This window comes from Ranitomeya variabilis, chromosome 6, assembly GCF_051348905.1.
Source record: "Ranitomeya variabilis isolate aRanVar5 chromosome 6, aRanVar5.hap1, whole genome shotgun sequence".
Classification (NCBI taxonomy): Eukaryota; Metazoa; Chordata; class Amphibia; order Anura; family Dendrobatidae; genus Ranitomeya; species Ranitomeya variabilis.
Window position 1 is genome coordinate 235,883,700 of NC_135237.1, and position 21,165 is coordinate 235,904,864.

The window sequence follows — 21,165 nt, forward strand, 5'->3', positions numbered from 1 at the left end:
TGAACTCTAACTTCTGTAGGATTTATATACACCTTTATAGGTGGCTGACACTGAAAGGAAAACCAGGCCCAATGTTACACACTAGGTTTTCTGTGCCACAATAATTTGAGACAGATGGCACACACACGACTGGCACTCAAACAGAAATGCCAATCTTAATCTTCCACTATTTTTTGTTTTCAGGGAGAATTTACAAAAAAAAAAAATGGCCCAGTATTACACAGTGGTTTTCGGTGGCACACAATGAGAGATAGATGCCACACACAGCAATGGCACAGAGGCAGACTTGCCAATCTTTATCTCCCACTAATTTTTTTTTTTTTTTTACAGGGAGAATTTACCCCCCCTCAAAAAAATGGCCCAGTATTACACACTGGTTTTTGGTGGCACACAATGAGAGACAGATGCCACACACAGCAATGGCACAGAGGCAGACTTGCCAATCTTTATCTCCCACTAATTATTTTTTTTTTACAGGGAGAATTTACCCCCAAAAAAAGAATGGCCCAGTATTACACACTGGTTTTCGGTGGCACACAATGAGAGACAGATGCCACACACAGCAATGGCACAGAGGCAGACTTGCCAATCTTTATCTCCCACTAATTATTTTTTTTTTACAGGGAGAATTTACCCAAAAAAAAAGAATGGCCCAGTATTACACAGTGGTTTTCGGTGGCACACAATGAGAGACAGATGCCACACACAGCAATGGCACAGAGGCAGACTTGCCAATCTTTATCTCCCACTAATTATTTTTTTTTTTACAGGGAGAATTTACCCCCCTCAAAAAAATGGCCCAGTATTACACACTGGTTTTCAGTGGCACACAATGAGAGACAGATGCCACACACAGGACTGGCACAGAGGCAGACTTGCCAATCTTTATCTCCCAGACTCCCACTATTATTTTTTTTTTTTACAGGGAGAATTTACCCCCCCCAAAAAAATGGCCCAGTATTACACAGTGGTTTTCGGTGGCACACAATGAGAGACAGATGCCACACACAGGACTGGCACAGAGGCAGACTTGCCAATCTTTATCTCCCAGACTCCCACTATTATTTTTTTTTTTTACAGGGAGAATTTACCCCCCAAAAAAAGAATGGCCCAGCATTACACAGTGGTTGTCGGTGGCACGCAATTAGAGACAGATGCCACACACAGCAATGGCACAGAGGCAGACTTGCCAATCTTTATCTCCCACTAATTATTTTTTTTTTACAGGGAGAATTTGCCCCCCCAAAAAAGAATGGCCCAGTATTACACAGTGGTTTTCGGTGGCACACAATTAGAAACAGATGCCACACACAGCAATGGCACAGAGGCAGACTTGCCAATCTTTATCTCCCAGACTCCCACTATTATTTTTTTTTACAGGGAGAATTTACCCAAAAAAAAAGAATGGCCCAGTATTACACAGTGGTTTTCAGTGGCACACAATGAGACAGATGCCACACACAGCAATGGCACAGAGGCAGACTTGCCAATCTTTATCTCCCACTAATTATTTTTTTTTTTACAGGGAGAATTTAGAAAAAAAAAAATAAATGGCCCAGTATTACACACTGGTTTTTCGGTGGCACACAATGAGAGACAGATGCCACACACAGCAATGGCACAGAGGCAGACTTGCCAATCTTTATCTCCCACTAATTATATTTTTTTTTACAGGGAGAATTTAGAAAAAAAAAATGGCCCAGTATTACACACTGGTTTTCGGTGGCACACAATGAGAGACAGATGCCACACACAGCAATGGCACAGAGGCAGACTTGCCAATCTTTATCTCCCAGACTCCCACTATTATTTTTTTTTTACAGGGAGAATTTACCCAAAAAAAAAGAATGGCCCAGTATTACACAGTGGTTTTCGGTGGCACACAATGAGAGACAGATGCCACACACAGCAATGGCACAGAGGCAGACTTGCCAATCTTTATCTCCCACTAATTATTTTTTTTTTACAGGGAGAATTTACCCCCCTCAAAAAAATGGCCCAGTATTACACACTGGTTTTCAGTGGCACACAATGAGAGACAGATGCCACACACAGCAATGGCACAGAGGCAGACTTGCCAATCTTTATCTCCCACTATTTTTTTTTTTTTTACAGGGAGAATTTAGAAAAAAAAAATAATGGCCCAGTATTACACACTGGTTTTCGGAGGCACACAATGAGAGACAGATGCCACACACAGCAATGGCACAGAGGCAGACTTGCCAATCTTTATCTCCCAGACTCCCACTATTAATTTTTTTTTTACAGGGAGAATTTACCCCCCAAAAAAAATGGCCCAGTATTTCACAGTGGTTTCCGGTGGCACACAATGAGAGACAGATGCCACACACAGGACTGGCACAGAGGCAGACTTGCCAATCTTTATCTCCCAGACTCCCACTATTAATTTTTTTTTTTTACAGGGAGAATTTACCCCCCCCAAAAAAATGGCCCAGTATTACACAGTGGTTTTCGGTGGCACACAATGAGAGACAGATGCCACACACAGGACTGGCACAGAGGCAGAATTGCCAATCTTTATCTCCCAGACTCCCACTATTATTTTTTTTTTTTACAGGGAGAATTTACCCCCCAAAAAAAGAATGGCCCAGCATTACACAGTGGTTGTCGGTGGCACGCAATTAGAGACAGATGCCACACACAGCAATGGCACAGAGGCAGACTTGCCAATCTTTATCTCCCAGACTCCCACTATTATTTTTTTTTTACAGGGAGAATTTACCCCCAAAAAAAGAATGGCCCAGTATTACACAGTGGTTTTCAGTGGCACACAATGAGACAGATGCCACACACAGCAATGGCACAGAGGCAGACTTGCCAATCTTTATCTCCCACTAATTATTTTTTTTTTACAGGGAGAATTTAGAAAAAAAAAATGGCCCAGTATTACACACTGGTTTTCGGTGGCACACAATGAGAGACAGATGCCACACACAGCAATGGCACAGAGGCAGACTTGCCAATCTTTATCTCCCACTAATTATTTTTTTTTTTTACAGGGAGAATTTAGAAAAAAAAAAATGGCCCAGTATTACACACTGGTTTTCGGTGGCACACAATGAGAGACAGATGCCACACACAGCAATGGCACAGAGGCAGACTTGCCAATCTTTATCTCCCTGCAGTAATCTCAGAAAAGTATGGCAGGCAGCTATAAAAAGGACTGCTGCACACAAAAGTGTGGACAAACAAGATAGCTGTGCAGAAAGGAAGGAGCAACAGGATTTGTGCTTTGAAAAAAGCAGTTGGTTTGCACAGCGGCGTACACACACAGCAACGCAGCTATCAGGGTCAGGGAGCCTTCTAGGGCAGCCCAATGAGCTACAGCGCTGAGGAAAAAAAATGTAGCTTCCACTGTCCCTGCAAACAAAAGGTGGTGTTGGACAGTGGAAATCGCTACAGCACAAGCGGTTTGTGGCTTTATGTACCCTGCCTGACACTATCCCTGCTTCTGACGAAGCGGCACCTCTCCCTACACTCAGATCAGCAGCAGTAAGATGGCGGTCGGCGGGAACGCCCCTTTATAGCCCCTGTGACGCGGCAGAAAGCAAGCCAATCACTGCAATGCCCTTCTCTAAGATGGTGGGGACTGAGATCTATGTCATCACGCTGCCCACACTCTGCGTCCACCTTCATTGGCTGAGAAATGGCGCTTTTAGCATCATTGAAATGCGACTTTGGCGCGAAAGTCGCGTACCGCATGGCCGACCCCACACAGGATCGGATCGGGTTTCATGAGACGCCGACTTAGCCAAAAGTCGGCGACTTATGAAAATGACCGATCCGTTTCGCTCAACCCTACTACTGATAAGTGCACTCCGACGTGAATGCATATTCTGCAACAAGCAAACTTCAGTAGATTTGGCTGATTGTATGTATTGTGGAAGATCGATGGTCTGATAAAAGACAAGAACCTACAGAGAACTTATAAAGACTCGTGAACAATATGGACTCTATGAAGTAAACTAACAAATAAAACTGTATTCTAATATAATATATTATTCTAACATTAATATATTAATAAAAATGCCTATATTATATCATATCATAAATATATGTACCCTCAAGATTATATCATATCATAAATACATAGATTATCCTCTCATATTAACTCCTTCATAGAGATAAGGTTAAGAAGAACGTCTGATCCAGAAGTATAATCTGAATGGATACGCAAGCAGGACTGGTATCCCACGATATACATAGGATAAGCCGTGTATTTTGTGAAGTAGGGTTATCTTGCAGGCCTGAGTGGCAGGAAGGGCCAGCTACAGTAAAGAAAGGTAGATCAGATGATAAAAAAGAGGGGAAATGTGAAAGAAATGGTTAATTTCTGTTCTGTTCCCTAAACTGAATAAAACACAATTCCCAGAAATTGCCAATGACACGTTGTGGTTTCCAAATGCAATGATAATATAGGACAACCACCAAAAATTCTGTGCATTCAGCCCAATTTCTCTAGAGAACTTCAACTTTTGAACCAGGGCACCCTGACATAAGGAATGTTCCCCCATTTGCTCTCATGAAATTTATCTTTTATCCCAGAATGTGTTTGACAACCCACTGTATAACTCATATTTTTTCCTAATTATTCTGTAACACCTCAATTCTTTTTTGATCTTGCATTATAAAAGATCACCATATCCAAAAATAAACAAAGGCTATTTGGAAAGACAACCGACACTGTGTCTCTCTGATTATTTCTCTACTGTCTTAGGTAACTGAGCTATCACCATATCTGAGGTTGGATCATGACAGAAAAAAATCCCTTCTCCAACAGTAACATCCATGCCATGCTTTATTCTGGAGAATTGCAAATCTGCCAGTCTAGAACACCCCAGCTTGTGCTTCTGGCGATACGCACTTGTAAATTAAGTGCCTTCTCTCCATTACAATAAAGCCAAGCATGTGGCCTCTTACTGTGATTTAGGCACAGTGGAGCTGTGGGGGCATTTGGATTTGGGAGCACAAAATTCACTGGATTTTATTTGAGGGTGCGGGAGCCATGTCACTTTTCCCGAGTCTTTGTTCTACCTGTAACGTTGGAACCCCCTATAGTTACAGTGACAGAAGATAGACCTGAGTGGGGGCTGGTTTTGTGTGGGACAAATTATGATTTTCATTGGTAACATTTTGGGGTACATAATATTATTAGATCGCTTCCAAAATAAGGCTGGTATTACACTCTTTTTGTGTTCTAGATTGAGCACTTATGTGGGGGTTTCCGTGTAAAAGAACAAAATGTGATTTACATGAATCCCTGAGGGAACCACCACCATGAGGGAGATGGAGACACTTTGTTCTCCATTTTGCATCTGCTCTGACGGTTTCCATCTTTTTAGGTGTGCACAGATCTGTGGTCACCCACACTTGTGCGCAAAAAGATGCCTAAAATGATGGCAAATCTCTGAAACACAGATCAGTCCAAAGTGACTCCATCTGCCTCATAAGTTAATGGTTCTATTGGAGTTTTATCTGAATCGCAGTTTTGGGGAATTTACACGGAAACCTTGATATAAGCGATCAGCAAAGGGTGCAGGATAAATGTGACCCGAGCCTTATTCCTATTTTTGGGAGGTAGAAAAAACAAATAGACAATGTAGTGCAACGGTGTTCACACAGTGCGACAGACAGGTAGTGAACACAGAAAGTTCAACATAAAATGGGTAAATAGGTAAACGATATCCTCCGGTTCACAGCCGGGTCCCCCAAACAGTTTGGGTTCAAACCCGTTGCTGTGGGCAATGGCATCAGCATATATCTTGGGTGCGTCAGCAGCTTTGAAGTCCCTGGCTCTGCGTTAGCTTAACACAGGCCTGGGTTGCACCCAAGACAAAACTGAGAGTTTTCTGACTTCCAAATCTGGCTTGGTCAACTACTTTGACCAAATCCATACTAACTTTTACTTTGCCTTATAATCACAGATGTTTTTCTGTAATCACAATGTGCTCCAGCGGGTTTAACCCCTTCATGACCTTGGGATTTTCCGTTTTTCCATGTTCGTTTTTCGCTCCCCTCCTTCCCAGAACCATAACTTTTTTATTTTTCCATCAATATGGCCATGTAAGGGCTTGTTTTTTGCAAAATGAGTTGTACTTTTGAACGACATCATTGGTTTTACCATGTTGTGTACTAGAAAACAGGAAAAAAAATTCCAAGTGGGGTGAAATTGCAAAAAAAGTGCAATCCCACACTAGTTTTTTGTTTGGCTTTTTTACTAGGTTCACTAAATGCTAAAACTAACCTGTCATTATGATTCTTCATTACAAGTTCATAGACACCAAACATGTCTAGGTTCTCTTTTATCTAAGTGGTAAAAAAAAATTCCAAACTTTGCTAAAAAAAAAATTGCGCCATTTTCTGATACCCTTAGCGTCTTCATTTTTCGTGATCTGGGGGTCGGTTGAGGGCTTGTTTTTTTGCGCTCTAAGCTGACGTTTTTAATGATACCATTTTGGTGCAGATATGTTCTTTTTATCGCCCGTTATTGCATTTTAATGCAATGTCACGGAGACCAAAAAAAACGTAATTCTGGCATTTCGATTTTTTTTCTTGCTACGCCATTTAGCGACCAGGTTAATCCTTTTTTTTTTATTGATAGATCGGGCTATTCTGAAAGTGGCGAAATTAAATATGTGTAGGTTTGATTTTTTTTTATTGTTTTATTTTGAATGGGGCGAAATCCAAGGAGCTGAAATCCTGCATTGCTATGAGCGCTGACCACAGGGTGGCGCTCACAGCAAGCCGGCATCAGCAACCATTGAGGTCTCAAGGACCTCTATGGTTACTATGCAGACGCATCGCTGACCCCCAATCATGTGATGGGGGTCGGCGATGTGCTCATTTCCAGCCCGATGGCCGGATGCGCCAGTTAAATGCCGCTGTCAGCGTTTGACAGCGGCATTTAACTAGTTAATAGCGGCGAGTGGATCGCGATTCAAAACAGCTGACATGTCCCGGCCTTGATGCGGGCTCACCACCGCAGCCCGCATCAAAGCGCGGTATCTGACCTCGGATGTACTATCGTAGAGTGGGTCGTTATGGACCTGGTGATACCAATTATGTATATGTATATTTGTTTATTATTGTTTTATCAGAAAGGCTGCGTTTTGAGTGGCGAAACGAATTTTAGTGATTTTGCGTTTTTTTTACTCTTTTACATATTTTATTTTACTTTTTCACTTTTATTTTTTACACTTTTTCACTGTAGGACATGTATAAGTTTTACTTTGATCACTGGCTCATACACTGTTGTATTCAGTGTCTCACTGACACTAAGGGTATGAGCACACGTTGCGGATTTCCTGCGGATACGCAGCGTTTTTTATGCGCAGAAACACTGCAGATCCGCAAGTGATTTACAGTACAATGTAAATCAATGGTAAAAAAAAAATGTTGTGCTGATGGTGAAAATTCAGTGTGGAAACGCTGCAGATTAAAAGAAGTAGCATGTCACTTCTTTTTTGCAGATCTGCAGCGTTTTTGTTCCAATTCCATTATAAAAATCCGCAGGGGTGAAAAACGCAGTAAATCCACAAAAAAATCCACAGTAAATCCGCAGCAAATCTGCACAAAATCCGCACCAAAAACGCGACAAATCCGCACCTGCGTTTTCTGCCAAGAGATGCAGAATCTGCACCAAAAATTCCTAAGCCTAATCCGCAACGTGTGCACATAGCCTTATTAACTCAGCCTGTCAGATTCACTTTGCTGGATCTCACAGACCACTGTACTCTGGGGTCATGACATGACCTCAGTGTAGCACGGTAACCATGGTAATCGTGGAAATGCAATTCTCATTGTGGGGGGTTAGATGGTTACTAAGGGGGTCTTCTGACCCCCTTGTAACAACTGCGATTGTCAGCAGTATTTAAGGGGTTATTCGGCTCCGATCTGTCTCAAAACCAGTTGGGTCTGATACTGCCGGGTGTCAGCTATCACATACAGCTGACACCCATCAGAATTGCTGCCGCGCAGCAGCTCTATTCTCTAAGGCTACTTTCACATTTCCGTTTATCCTCTCCTACATTTTTTACTGCGCATGCCCGGCCGGAACTCCACCCCCTCCTCCCTGAGACTTTACAATGAGCAGCGGACGCGTTGAAATACTGCGTCCGCTGCTCACGTCACTCAAAATTTCATAAGCTTTCATAATAAAATGTTTGTGTGCTGAGGTAGTCTTATAAGGGTATGTACACACGTATTTTGGGGGGCTGTGGATTTTTCTGCAGCGGATTTCATAAATCCGCAGGTAAAAGGCAATGCGTTTTACCTGCAGATTTACCACAGTTTTTATGCAGAATTTGTGCGGATTCCACCTGCGGTTTTACACCTGCGGATTCCTATTATGGAGCAGGTGTAAACCGCTGCGGAATCCGCACAAAGAATTGACATGCTGTTGAATGTAAACCGCAGCGTTTCGGTGCGTTTTTTTCCGCAGCATGGGCACTGCGGATTGCGTTTCCCATAGGTTTACATTGTACTGTAAACGCATGGAAAGCTGCTGCGGACTCGCAGCTGCAGATCCGCTGCGGATCCGCAGCAAAATCCGCAACGTGTGCACATAGCCTAAATGTGCCCCTGCTATATACTGTGGCTGTGTCTGTTTGTGCAGCAACATGATCTGATCATACCAAAGCTTTTGGGCAAGTGGAGAGAAAAAAGGTATACAGGCATTACAGCAGGGGATTACAGCTGAATTTTTCTTCGAAGTAAAACATTGTTTAAAAACAGGCACTGAAATGTTTTACCTAACAGAAAGATTCAGCTGTCATCCCATGCGGTAATGTCTGTGCACTCTTTTGCTTCCCCCCATGCCCAGGAGATGTGGTATGATCTGACCATGTTTCTGAAGGGTCAAACACAGCCATTACAGAGTACAAAGCAGGATCCCATATACAGGAGCTTCGCACAAAATTAGAATATCATCAAAAAGTTAATTTATTTCAGTTCTTAAATATAGTGAAACTCATATATTATATAGAGTCATCACAAACAGTGTGATCAATATCAAGTGTTTATTTCTGTTAATGTTGATGATTATGGCTTACAGCCAATGAAAACCCAAAAGTCATTGGGCTCGATTCTATAAAGTTCGTTTCTTTTTTTTCCGCATGCGAGTTTCATCTCGCATGCGAGCTGTTCTCGCTTGCTCGCGTGATTCTTAGAAGCTTGCGAGTTTAATTCCCTTGTTCGAATGGTTGCGGAAGTCGTTGCGAGATTTTGAAACTCGCTTGCGGAAATCGGTGCTTTTCATGCGAGTTTGCGAGTTCCGATGCGGATTTACGTCACAAACTTGCGTATTTTTCTGTGCAGGAAGCTGCTGGAGTCTCGTGTGTGGACAGGAAGTGCGCCCCTGCGGGAACAGCTTTACACTTGTGCATGCGCATCACACATCTGGTTTGATAGGAGAGAGAGAGAGATAGGTAGGAGATAGAGATAGAGATAGGTAGGAGTGATAGGAGAGAGATAGGGGAGTGAGGTTAGGTTTATAGTGCTCCTGCCCGCAGCTGTTGCCTGTGTATTAGCTGCAGCAATCAGTCACCTTTTGGCATGTCTTCCCACAGACATAATACACACAGAGAGCGCTCACATGCTGCAGGGAGACAGACTCAGCATGGGCACGGCAGTTCACGCCGCCGTAGTATCTCCAGGCATATAAGACACAGTGGAAGTAGCAGGAGACAGGAGTCACATGTCAGTTTGCCTAGCAACTCAAGCTCACGGAGCCACAGTCCTAGGCCCTCCACAAGCAGGGCAAGCACCAGCAGGGTACAGCATTCCTCTAGTCAGGCCAGTGGTGAAGTGCAGGCTGCTGGAGATCAAACACTGCATACTGACAGACCTGTCATGAGGCCAGAATCCTGCGCTTCCACTCCTTTGAGCCACTCATCACCTGCAAGCCATCAGTCTGAGGAGCTAGGTTCCAATTCCCCAGAGGAAAGCATGGAGGTTCGTTCAGCTGAAGAGCGAAGTGGTTCTATTCAAAAATACACCCGTTTTTCTCAGATCGAGAATCTTGTTTTGGCACAAAAAATTACGGAGCATTTCGATAAATTAATGGGAAGGCTGTCAAACCGGACTGAAATGTCCGTGAAAGCAAACCTCTGGGGTGATGTTGTCGATGCCGTAAATTCCGTTGGGAGGCAAAGAAGGAGTGTTGCGAAATGTAAAAAGAGATACCAAGATCTAAAAACACAGGTCCGTAAAAAGGTCTCAGATCTACGGAAGTACAGGTGAGCAAAGTTCACTTCAGTTGCTTAATGCGGATGTTCCGGCCAACAAACCAAATACTCGGTTCCCCTCCCCCAGCTGCGGGGCATCCCCTTAAGGGGTCATTGTGCAGGAGTATATGGACGCAGAACGTCCATAGACTCCTGTGAGGTGACGTCACCAGGGGATGCTGCACTTGGAGCATAGGCCCCGGGGGCTTAGGGCCGTGGGGCATCCCAAAAGGGGATACCCTGCGGCAGGGGTGGGTTTTTTATTTTGGATTTTTGGGTGGATCTTCCGCTGCAATGATCATGGTTATTCCTTCCTGCTGTTTGGTTATTCATTTTTCTAAATTTTTACGCTACCACAGTTGTTGCACTAAAAATGCTGGCTGCAGGGGTGCACCGTGCCTTGCAGATGCCAGTGGCAAGGAAAAGGAAGGTGTCCAATTTTTTTTCCGGGGGGGGAAGCCCAGGCTTAGAGGCTGTCATGGGCCCCATAATTCCTAATGGCAGCCCTGCCTGCGACCATGGCACACACACACACGTGCAGATATATCTGTCACCAACTGTCATAACTGGTGCTGGCTGCTCCACGTTCTAAATGCGAGCGTACATGCTGTTCTATATTCTTACCTTTGCATTACAGCACCGGCACTGGTGGAGGTTGCCCTCGGCGGTTGCTTTTGACCGACGCAGAGAAGCTCATTGAGGGCCTAATAAATCCGGCGACCTTGATTGGTCTTCCGCACACCATAGACACCGATGGTCCTGATGTTGCAGTTGCAGGTATGCTGTGCCCCACTGATCATCCTTTTAATCAATTATGCCATTGCAGTTATCCATATGCAGGAACATGATACATTTCTGATGATGTAAGACAGGCTGCTACTCGGCCAGAGTATGGCTTTTTTACCATGGCGCTTGGCCACTTTAGCTCTCCTTTCACACAGTGGACTGTTCGTTCCACATGGGCGCAACCTTGACACCCATAACCTGCCCCTGCAGTAGAGGCACTTGCAAATATTCTCAAGTCCGCAGCAGATGCAAGCACAGCAGACAATGCACCACTTACCTGGTGAGCGAGTCTACGCCGCTTGGCAACATCACAAGTGTTTTCCCGTGGCGTACCATGCGCACGACAGACTAGAGGGAGGGCCTGGGTGGGGGAATACCTCCTAGGCTGTCCCTCTACTCAGATGTCATTGTATTACGTTAGAGGAACCCACTGGCAGAGGCGCCGCCCAGCGCATACTCTGGCGGCGGGAAAGTGGTCTCTGTGCTTGCAGCCATGGCGGCAGGGCGAGAAAGTTGGGGCACTGCCACAGACGCTGCCTCTACTGCCCTGTATGCTGCTGGTGCTGGATGACAGCATTCTTTTTAACCGTTGTCGTTTTTTTTGCATAGGTCCGGTGCAGGAACATGTACAGGACAGTAACACGCCTTCAGAGTTGGACATTCCACCAGAACTGTCGTCCCAGCAGGACGAACGGGAAATTATTCTGCCCGTGGAGTTCATAGATGGGGACCAATGTGAGGTGCAGCGTCTGAATGAAGAACCTATTGCTGCACCCACCACATCCACCCCTGTAAGTAACACACGTAGGGGTGCGGTTGGCAGAAACCGAGCTGACCGTAGTGCTGGCCCCCCACCTAGTTTGCAAATGCAGTCGAGCTGTCGTTTCTACAGGATGCAACAGCAGCACCGCAAAATGTTGCAGCGGCAGCTTAACGGTATCCGGCAACAACAGATCGCTACGAACCTGCAGCTAACCCAATTGAACGAGCATTTTGGAACCTTGAACAGTTTGATTGGCCTTTTTTTGGCCGATCAAGCAAGCCGTTCTGGCCAGCAGTAAGTGCAGCTTGGAACTGGTTACCCCTACTTTTTTCTAAAGATAATTATGTTAACTGCTGCTGCATACTGTGCTTTTGGTGTCTTGGACGTCTTGTTTAATTGTTTGTGTTATGATTCATGCATGTCTCTGTTTTGTGTTTAAAACATGCATTTTTTTCAAGTAATTGTTTGCGCACAAAATGCCATTTCACAATGTTGTGAACCTCAACTTGGGGTAGTTATGCCTTAAAACATTAAAGTATCTCTGTGAGGTCCATATTAAATCCTGTAATGGTCTGGTCTTTCTAATCCCCAACTCAGGCAGCAGCATGGCCCGGTGCACCCCTGGTCATACTTCAAATTACAAATGGTAACGTGCAAATAGTGTGGGCAGTAACTCTGTCCACACATCTGACATCCACATTGTTCCTAAATTGCTGACCAAGATTAAACACTAGGAAGTTGTTAAACAGACATTACACTTTTTTTTTTCAACTGCAGTTGCTTATTTTTGAAAAAACAAAAAAAAAAAACACTGCTGCAGCACATAAACGTTTGGAAGGTGGGCTGTAATTCTGATGTGCAGAGCATTAACACTGTTATTTATCTTTAACTGACACATGTACATGTTTAGAAGTGGATCACCATTGGCCAATGTGATCGGATACTTTGCTCAGGGATAAACAAGGCATAAGAATTAATTTTTGGGGCCGTTTTTATACAAAAAAAAGATACTTAATAAGCAAAGAACCGATTGATCAGTTGTGCTCTTACAGAATTTCCCTGGTCATTGGCTGGTCCATCATACTGCAAGGCATGGATGTTCTCCACCATGCCCTCTTCCTCAGCAATGTAGTCCTGAACCCTGTGCTTAATTGCCAGATTGTGCAGCACCACACAGGCTCCTACAATGTCAACTACCTTGGGAGGTCTGTATTGTAAATAGCCACCGGACTTATCAAGGCACCGGAACCGTATTTTTAGTAGTCCAAAAGCCCGTTCCACCACTGCTCTGGTCTTCTTGTGGGCCCTGTTATATGTGGTTTGCGCTGCCGTGTCCTCACGCAGCATTGGCGTCATCAGCCACGGTAAGCAGGGATAACCAGAATCACCTAGAAACATATCAGGTTGTTAGCAACATTGTTTAGCACAATCGGAGAACACCACATGAATAACTTACCAAGCAGCCATCCTTCAGGGAGATTGCCATCCTCAAACTTGGTATATAGGCCAGAGTTCCGCAGAATGTGGCTGTCGTGACAGGATCCTGGGAACCCTGCCACTAGGCTCATGATCTGCAGATCAGGCCCAGCGACCATTTGAATGTTCATCGAATGGCCCATCTTCCTGTTACGGTAGATGTGTTCCTCCTCCACTGGTGGAATAAAATTGACGTGCGTACAGTCTATTGCCCCGAGGACATTGGGCATTTGTGCGATTTTATACCACTTAGTTTTCATGTGGCTAACCTCTTGCTCAGATGTGGGGAAGTACACAACTGTGGGCAGAATGCGTCGCATCCCCTTCAGAAAGTCGTCCAATGCCCGACACATTGCCGGCTGTGACATGCCCATGCACAATGCTCCCAGCCGCTGGAACGACCCATTGGCCAAAAACTGAATGCTTGCCACCATCTTAAGCATCCCAGGTAAGGCATGATTACGAGCGGTGATTGGCTCCAGGTCCTGTTGGAGAAGGCCATATAGGTAGGTGAGGGCACTGCGGTTGAGTCGGGTCAGCTCATATATGCTCCTCTCCGATAAATTAGCGATGTCCAACCTATCCCGATATATTCTGGGTCGGGGTACCGGCCGTGTTCTGGCATTTTCAGCCAGAATGCGCTCAAAATCCACACAAACAGCTAGAAAAGGCTCCATGATGCTCCTGAGGTAACTAGTTCTCTCCACAAACAACCAACTGTAATTTTCTCCCACATAACTGTCGAGATTTGCTCGCCAGAGAGAGGGGAGTTTGGTTATAGGATCGCACTAGAATTTCTCGAATTCGCATAGCCATTGTGAGTTTTTCTCGCATGCGAGTTTTTTTGCGAGTTTGCACTCGCACTTGCGAGTTTTTTTCGCAAAAACTCGGCAAAATCGAGAATGACTGTATAGGATCGCACCTACATTGTTTTCAGAGCGAGAATTACATTTTAACGCTAAAAACAGGCGAGTTTCCCATTTTCGAACTTTATAGAATCGAGCTCATTATCTCAGTAAATTACAATAATTAACAAAAATCACCCAAAAAGGCTTCTTAAACATTTAAAAAGATCCCTTAGTCTGTTTCAGTAGGCTCTACAATCATGGGGAACACTGGTGATTTGACACATGTCCAGAAAGCAGTCATTGACACACTCCACAAGGAGGGAAAGCCACAAAAGGTCAGTGCTAAAGAAGCTGGCTGTTCACAGAGTTTTGTAACTGTATGCCCCACAGCAGAAAAGAGCGGGCAGGAGATTTCAAGTCGCCTCTCCACCACTACACCCGAAGGCACAGCAGCATATAGAGCCCAGAGTCACCACCAGCGTCGGACTGGGGTGTCTGGGGCCCACCAGAGGAATGGACTCTAGGGGCCAGGGGCGTAACTACCGCGGTCGCAGCGGTCGCAGTTGCGACGGGGCCCAGACTACTTAGGGGGCCCCATGGACAGTAAGCCGGGGAATGAAATGACCCATGATTGCACCCATTTGTGAGTGACCCGCAGCAGGGAGCCGTCACCGCTCTCTAATTATACTTACCTACTCCCGGCGCGGTCCCTGGAAGTCCCTGATTCTTCCAGCGCTGCAGATTCTTCCTGCACTGAGCGGTCACATGGTCCCGCTCATTACAGAAATGAATAGGCGGCTCCACCTCCCATAGAGGCGGAGCCTCATATTCATTTCTGTAATGAACGGGTCATGTGACCGCTCAATACAGGAAGAAGATGCAGCGGTGGAAGAAGCAGGGACGCAGCGCCAGGAGCAGCCTGCAGGTGACTGGTGGTGACTGGTGAGTATACAGCGCTGCGCAGCGCTGGGCGATATTTACCTCTCCTCGTTCCGGTGCGGCTCTGTCATCAGCGTCCTCTGGCAGTGACGTTCAAGGTCAGAGGGCGCGGTGACGTAGTCAGTGCGCGCCCTCTGCTGAACGTCAGTGCCGAAGATGGAGCCGCACGAGGAGCAGCCAGGTAAATATTGATAGTGCCCCGGTCCTGAGCGAAGAGAGAGAGGTGAGGTGAGTATGTGATTTTTTTTTTTTTTTATGGCAGCAAAAGCATAAGGGGCAAGTGGCTATACGGAGCAACTTGTGGGGCCATAACACTTGTGCAGCGCCAGCACTATAAGGGGCAGTGGCTGTGCAGAGCATCTTATGGGGCATAACAATTGTGCAGCACTATAAGGGGCAGTGGCTGTGCGGAGCATCTTATGGGGCCATAACACTTGTGCAGCACTATAAGGGGCAGTGGCTGTGCGGAGCATCTTATGGGGCCATAACACTTGTGCAGCACTATAAGGGGCAGTGGCTGTGCGGAGCATCTTATGGGGCCATAACACTTGTGCAGCACTATAAGGGGCAGTGGCTGTGCGGAGCATCTTATGGGGCCATAACACTTGTGCAGCACTATAAGGGGCAGTGGCTGTGCGGAGCATCTTATGGGGCCATAACACTTGTGCAGCACTATAAGGGGCAGTGACTGGATGGAGCATCTTATGGGGCCATAACTCTTGTGCAGCACTATAAGGGGCAGTCGGCAGTGGCTGTGTGGAGCATCTTATGGGGCCATAACACTTGTGCAGCGCCAGCACTATAAGGGGCAGTGGCTGTGCGGAGCATCTTATGGGGCCATAACGCTTGTGCAGCACTATAAGGGGCAAGTGGCTGTGCGGAGCATCTTATGGGGCCATAATGAACGGTGCAGAGCATTATATATGGCACAGCTTTCTATGGAGCATCTATGGGGCCATAATGAACGGTGCAGAGCATTATATATGGCACAGCTTTCTATGGAGTATCTATGGGGCCATAATGAACGGTGCAGAGCATTATATATGGCACAGCTTTCTATGGAGTATCTATGGGGCCATAATGAACGGTGCAGAGCATTATATATGGGGCAGCTTTCTATGGAGCATCTATGGGGCCATAATGAACGGTGCAGAGCATTATATATGGGGCAGCTTTATATGGAGCATCTATGGGGCAATAATCAACGGTATGGAGCACTATGAGGGGGGCTGCGTTGTATTCTATGGGGGTTACCTTGAGTTGTATGGCAGGGCTGCGGGGGGGGGCCCATTTGGAAGTTCGCACCGGGGCCCATAACTTTGTAGTTACGCCACTGCTAGGGGCCCACCCTACAGCTATTTGCAAATATCTGTCATTATAGTGGAGCATCGGCTGTAAAACACCGGCGGCTGCTGCACATCTACCATGTGCCCCAATAACTGGGATGTATAATTACGGTAGTTTACATTAATGGGGTTCTTGGTTAAAACAAGTTATCACTGATCCATGGGCTCCACAGGATAGGTGATCCCTTAGATCCGACCATTAGAAACTGCACCGATCGGAAGAATGGGGAAGTTTTATCCCTGACAGGACACTTTTATCACTATTTTAAAATGCAGCGGCAGGTGGGATTTCTGACCGCAGCTCCATTCATATTCTTTGGGGCTTCCAGAAAAAAAGTGCAGCCACTGAGGGAATGAATGGATCAGTGATCTAGTCGGACATGCCACTCCAGTCTAATGGGGATAAAAAGTTCCACATTTTGCTGAATGGGTCCAAGCAGTCAGACCCCCACCAATTAATACGTTATCACTTATCCTGTGGAGAGGTGATTACTTTTTTCCACAAGAAACCCCCTGTAAGTGCATCTCCGCCGCTGTGTACAAAGCATTAAAACTCTAATGGAAATAAAGAATCTTCTCCTAATTAATATCAGAGAGAACAAATGACCGCCATACACAACACAATCCACTATACCAAGACCAATAATAACACATACAGGAAGAAATACCACCACACCATGACCAGACCACATAGTGACCGAATAATACTACATACAAGGGACAAATACCACCGCACCATGTCAAGACCACATATTACCACCACTTGGTGACCAAATAGCACGTACAAGGGACAAATACCACAACACCATTTCCAGACCACATATTACCACCACATAGTGACTGAATACTACAATACTGATCAGAAATAAAAAAAAACAAAACACAATACTATCACCATAAGGCTGCCGTCACACTAGCAGTATTTGGTCAGTATTTTACATCAGTATTTGTAAGCCAAAACCAGGAGTGGAACAATCAGAGGCAAAGTATAATAGAAACATATGCACCACTTCTGTATTTATCACCCACTCCTGGTTTTGGCTTACAAATACTGATGTAAATTACAGAACAAATACTGAATGTGTGACGGCAGCCTAAGTGACATTATACACAGGAGATCTGTACTTAGTATGCAGTGTCTGTGTAGAGGTAATACAGAGATCACTGGTGACATTATACACAGGAGCTCTGTATATAATGTATAGGTAATACAGTGATCACTGGTGACATTATACACAGGAGCTCTGTATATAGTATACAGTGTATAGTGTCAGTGTATAGGTAACACTGACTCACCAGTGACGTCTCTAGGTGAAGTCTTCTCACAGAAAACAACCCAAGAGCTAGTATACAAATATTAAAAATTAACCTTTATTACAAATGTTAAAAATGTGCACTTGACAAAACCATCACCAGTAAATACAAGCGTACTACAGGAAAGGCCGGAACAGTGCCAAGCCCTATACTCTCTAAGTGCCCCCTACCTGCCTGCGGAGGTTGGCACCCTATTACCCTACGCCGTGGCGCCCCCGCTCCTCGTCGGCTCTCCCTACTACCCCTGTCAGACCCTAACGGGATAGGGGACGAAATGCTCACATATACAATGTATGAAAGTGGATAACTTGAAGGGACAAAAATACATCAGTAAAAATATCTAGCTGGGACTATAAATTCTCAACTAGCTTGGTAAAACTGTGTCCCTTTACTCCGTAGTTCATCTTGTCCTAATATAACAATTCATGGCAGATAGGAATGCCTAATTAGAGATAAGGTTCACCACATATATGATATTGGTCCGTTTTGCTCCTATATATATATAATAGGGTCTCAAGATGCCAGTAACCTAATGGGAAGGTGTATCTGCTGTGATATCAGGCATATCCCATACCACACTTCAACCTTTAAATACCACACTGCAATATTTCAATTTATGATAGGGGCTTAAAACAGTCATACATTAAGTCCTTAATCAATGGCATATTTATATATTTTCGTTATTATGACCCTAATGCAGACCAAAACAAACCTACACCACCTTATACCTTATGTTTATCATACAGAGAATCATATCCCTTTTAGACTCAACGCGTTTCTCCCCTTCTAATTCAAAGGGGTTCATCAGGAGTACAACCAGATATCAAAAAGGGTTACTTAGCTTATGTATAGCATGTTAGCAGTTCAAATAGCTGCACCACCGGGCCGGTCCCCTATCCATGTAGCGCTACATGGATAGGGGACCGGCCCGGTGGTGCAGCTATTTGAACTGCTAACATGCTATACATAAGCTAAGTAACCCTTTTTGATATCTGGTTGTACTCCTGATGAACCCCTTTGAATTAGAAGGGGAGAAACGCGTTGAGTCTAAAAGGGATATGATTCTCTGTATGATAAACATAAGGTATAAGGTGGTGTAGGTTTGTTTTGGTCTGCATTAGGGTCATAATAACGAAAATATATAAATATGCCATTGATTAAGGACTTAATGTATGACTGTTTTAAGCCCCTATCATAAATTGAAATATTGCAGTGTGGTATTTAAAGGTTGAAGTGTGGTATGGGATATGCCTGATATCACAGCAGATACACCTTCCCATTAGGTTACTGGCATCTTGAGACCCTATTATATATATATAGGAGCAAAACGGACCAATATCATATATGTGGTGAACCTTATCTCTAATTAGGCATTCCTATCTGCCATGAATTGTTATATTAGGACAAGATGAACTACGGAGTAAAGGGACACAGTTTTACCAAGCTAGTTGAGAATTTATAGTCCCAGCTAGATATTTTTACTGATGTATTTTTGTCCCTTCAAGTTATCCACTTTCATACATTGTATATGTGAGCATTTCGTCCCCTATCCCGTTAGGGTCTGACAGGGGTAGTAGGGAGAGCCGACGAGGAGCGGGGGCGCCACGGCGTAGGGTAATAGGGTGCCAACCTCCGCAGGCAGGTAGGGGGCACTTAGAGAGTATAGGGCTTGGCACTGTTCCGGCCTTTCCTGTAGTACGCTTGTATTTACTGGTGATGGTTTTGTCAAGTGCACATTTTTAACATTTGTAATAAAGGTTAATTTTTAATATTTGTATACTAGCTCTTGGGTTGTTTTCTGTGAGAATAGTTCAATTTTCCCAAGCATTTATTCTTTGACTGTGAAAACTCTAGGTGAAGTCCTTCATCTTTCATCCAGCACAGACCGCCATCATTTCTTCCAGCCAGGACTCATTTCTGCAGGAAATAACACAGTTATCTTGAGCTCCGCTTGCAGAACACATTACTTAATTTTTCACAACTTCTACATTACACCACATGAAGAAAAAAAGGCGATATAGTGTCACTCTGCACACTAACAGGACCGCCCCCCCATTTAAAACAGTATACTCAAAAAATAAAATAAAATACATCACTGCAGTAATAATATCCCTTAATTAGCCCCAATGGTAATAATATTCCCCACCCTGGCCCCGTTTATCTAATTCCTGGCTCCAGCCATATGTTCTCGCATCTTGCCCTCATGAGTATCCATTCTGCACCATATGATCTCCCCATCCTGCCCCATTCTGTCTCCACCGTATCCATCCTGCCCCATGATCCAATCCTGCCCCATGTCTTCCATTCTGCCCCGTGTCTCCAATCATGCCCCGTATCTACATTCTGCCCATGCCTCCAGTCCTGCCCCCAGTGTGTCCAGCAATCTGCCCCAGTGTGTCCAGCATATTACCCCCAGTGTGTCCAGCAATCTTCCCCAGTATGTCAAGCATATTGCCCCAGTGTGTCCCGCATTTCCCCCAGTGTGTCCAGCAATCTGCCCCAGTGTGTCCAGCATATTACCCCCAGTGTGTCCAGCAATCTGCCCCAGTATGTCCAGCATTGCCCCCAGACAGTGTGTCCAGCAATCTTCCCCAGTATGTCAAGCATATTACCCCCAGGTTGTCCAGCAATCTGCCCCAGTATGTCCAGCACTGCCCCCAGTGTGTCCAGCAATCTGCCCCAGTATGTCCAGCAATCTGACCCAGTATGTCCAGCACTGCCCCCAGTGTGTCCAGCAATCTTCCCCAGTGTCCAGCACTGCCCCCAGTGTGTCCAGCAATCTGCCCCAGTGTCCAGCACTGCCCCCAGTGTGTCCAGCAATCTGCCCCAGTGTCCAGCATTGCCCCAGTGTGTCCAGCAATCTGCCCCAGTATGTCCAGCACTGCCCCCAGTGTGTCCAGCAATCTGCCTCAGTGTGTCCAGCAATCTGCCTCAGTATGTCCAGCAATCTGCCCCAGTGTGTCCAGCAATCTGCCCCAGTGTCCAGCATTGCCCCAGTATGTCCAGCACTGCCCCAGTGTCCAGCATTGCCCCCAGTGTGTCCAGCAATCTGCCCCAGTGTGTCCAGCAATCTGCCCCAGTATGTCCAGCACTGCCCCCAGTGTGTCCAGCAATCTGCCCCAGTATGTCCAGCAATCTGCCCCAGTGTCCATAATTGCCCCCACTGTGTCCAGCAATCTGCCCCAGTGTCCAGCACTGCCCCCAGTGTCCAGCATTGCCCCAGTGTGTCCAGCATTGCCCCAGTGTGTCCAGCAATCTGCCCCAGTGTCCAGCAATCTTCCCCAGTGTCCAGAAATCTGCCCCAGTGTCCAGCATTGCCCCAGTGTGTCTAGCAATCTGCCCCAGTATGTCCAGCACTGCCCCCAGTGTGTATAGCAATCTGCCCCAGTGTCCAGCACTGCCCCCAGTGTGTCCAGCAATCTGCCACAGTGTCCAGCATTGCCCCAGTG

The 21,165-nt window shown here is 45.5% G+C and overlaps 2 protein-coding genes across 14 annotated transcripts in view; one reads left to right on the forward strand and one right to left on the reverse strand.

The window, feature by feature from the left end:
- Positions 1–21,165, reverse strand: part of CTNND2 (catenin delta 2) — a 3,400,942-nt gene that overhangs the window by 1,217,299 nt on the left and 2,162,478 nt on the right. The window lies entirely within an intron of this gene.
- LOC143782251 (uncharacterized) lies at positions 9,460–12,418 on the forward strand. Its single transcript, XM_077269496.1, has 3 exons — positions 9,460–10,256; positions 10,882–11,021; positions 11,640–12,418. Exons 1-3 carry the CDS (start codon positions 9,574–9,576, stop codon positions 12,089–12,091), a joined length of 1,275 nt encoding a protein of 424 aa, XP_077125611.1. The 5' UTR covers positions 9,460–9,573; the 3' UTR covers positions 12,092–12,418.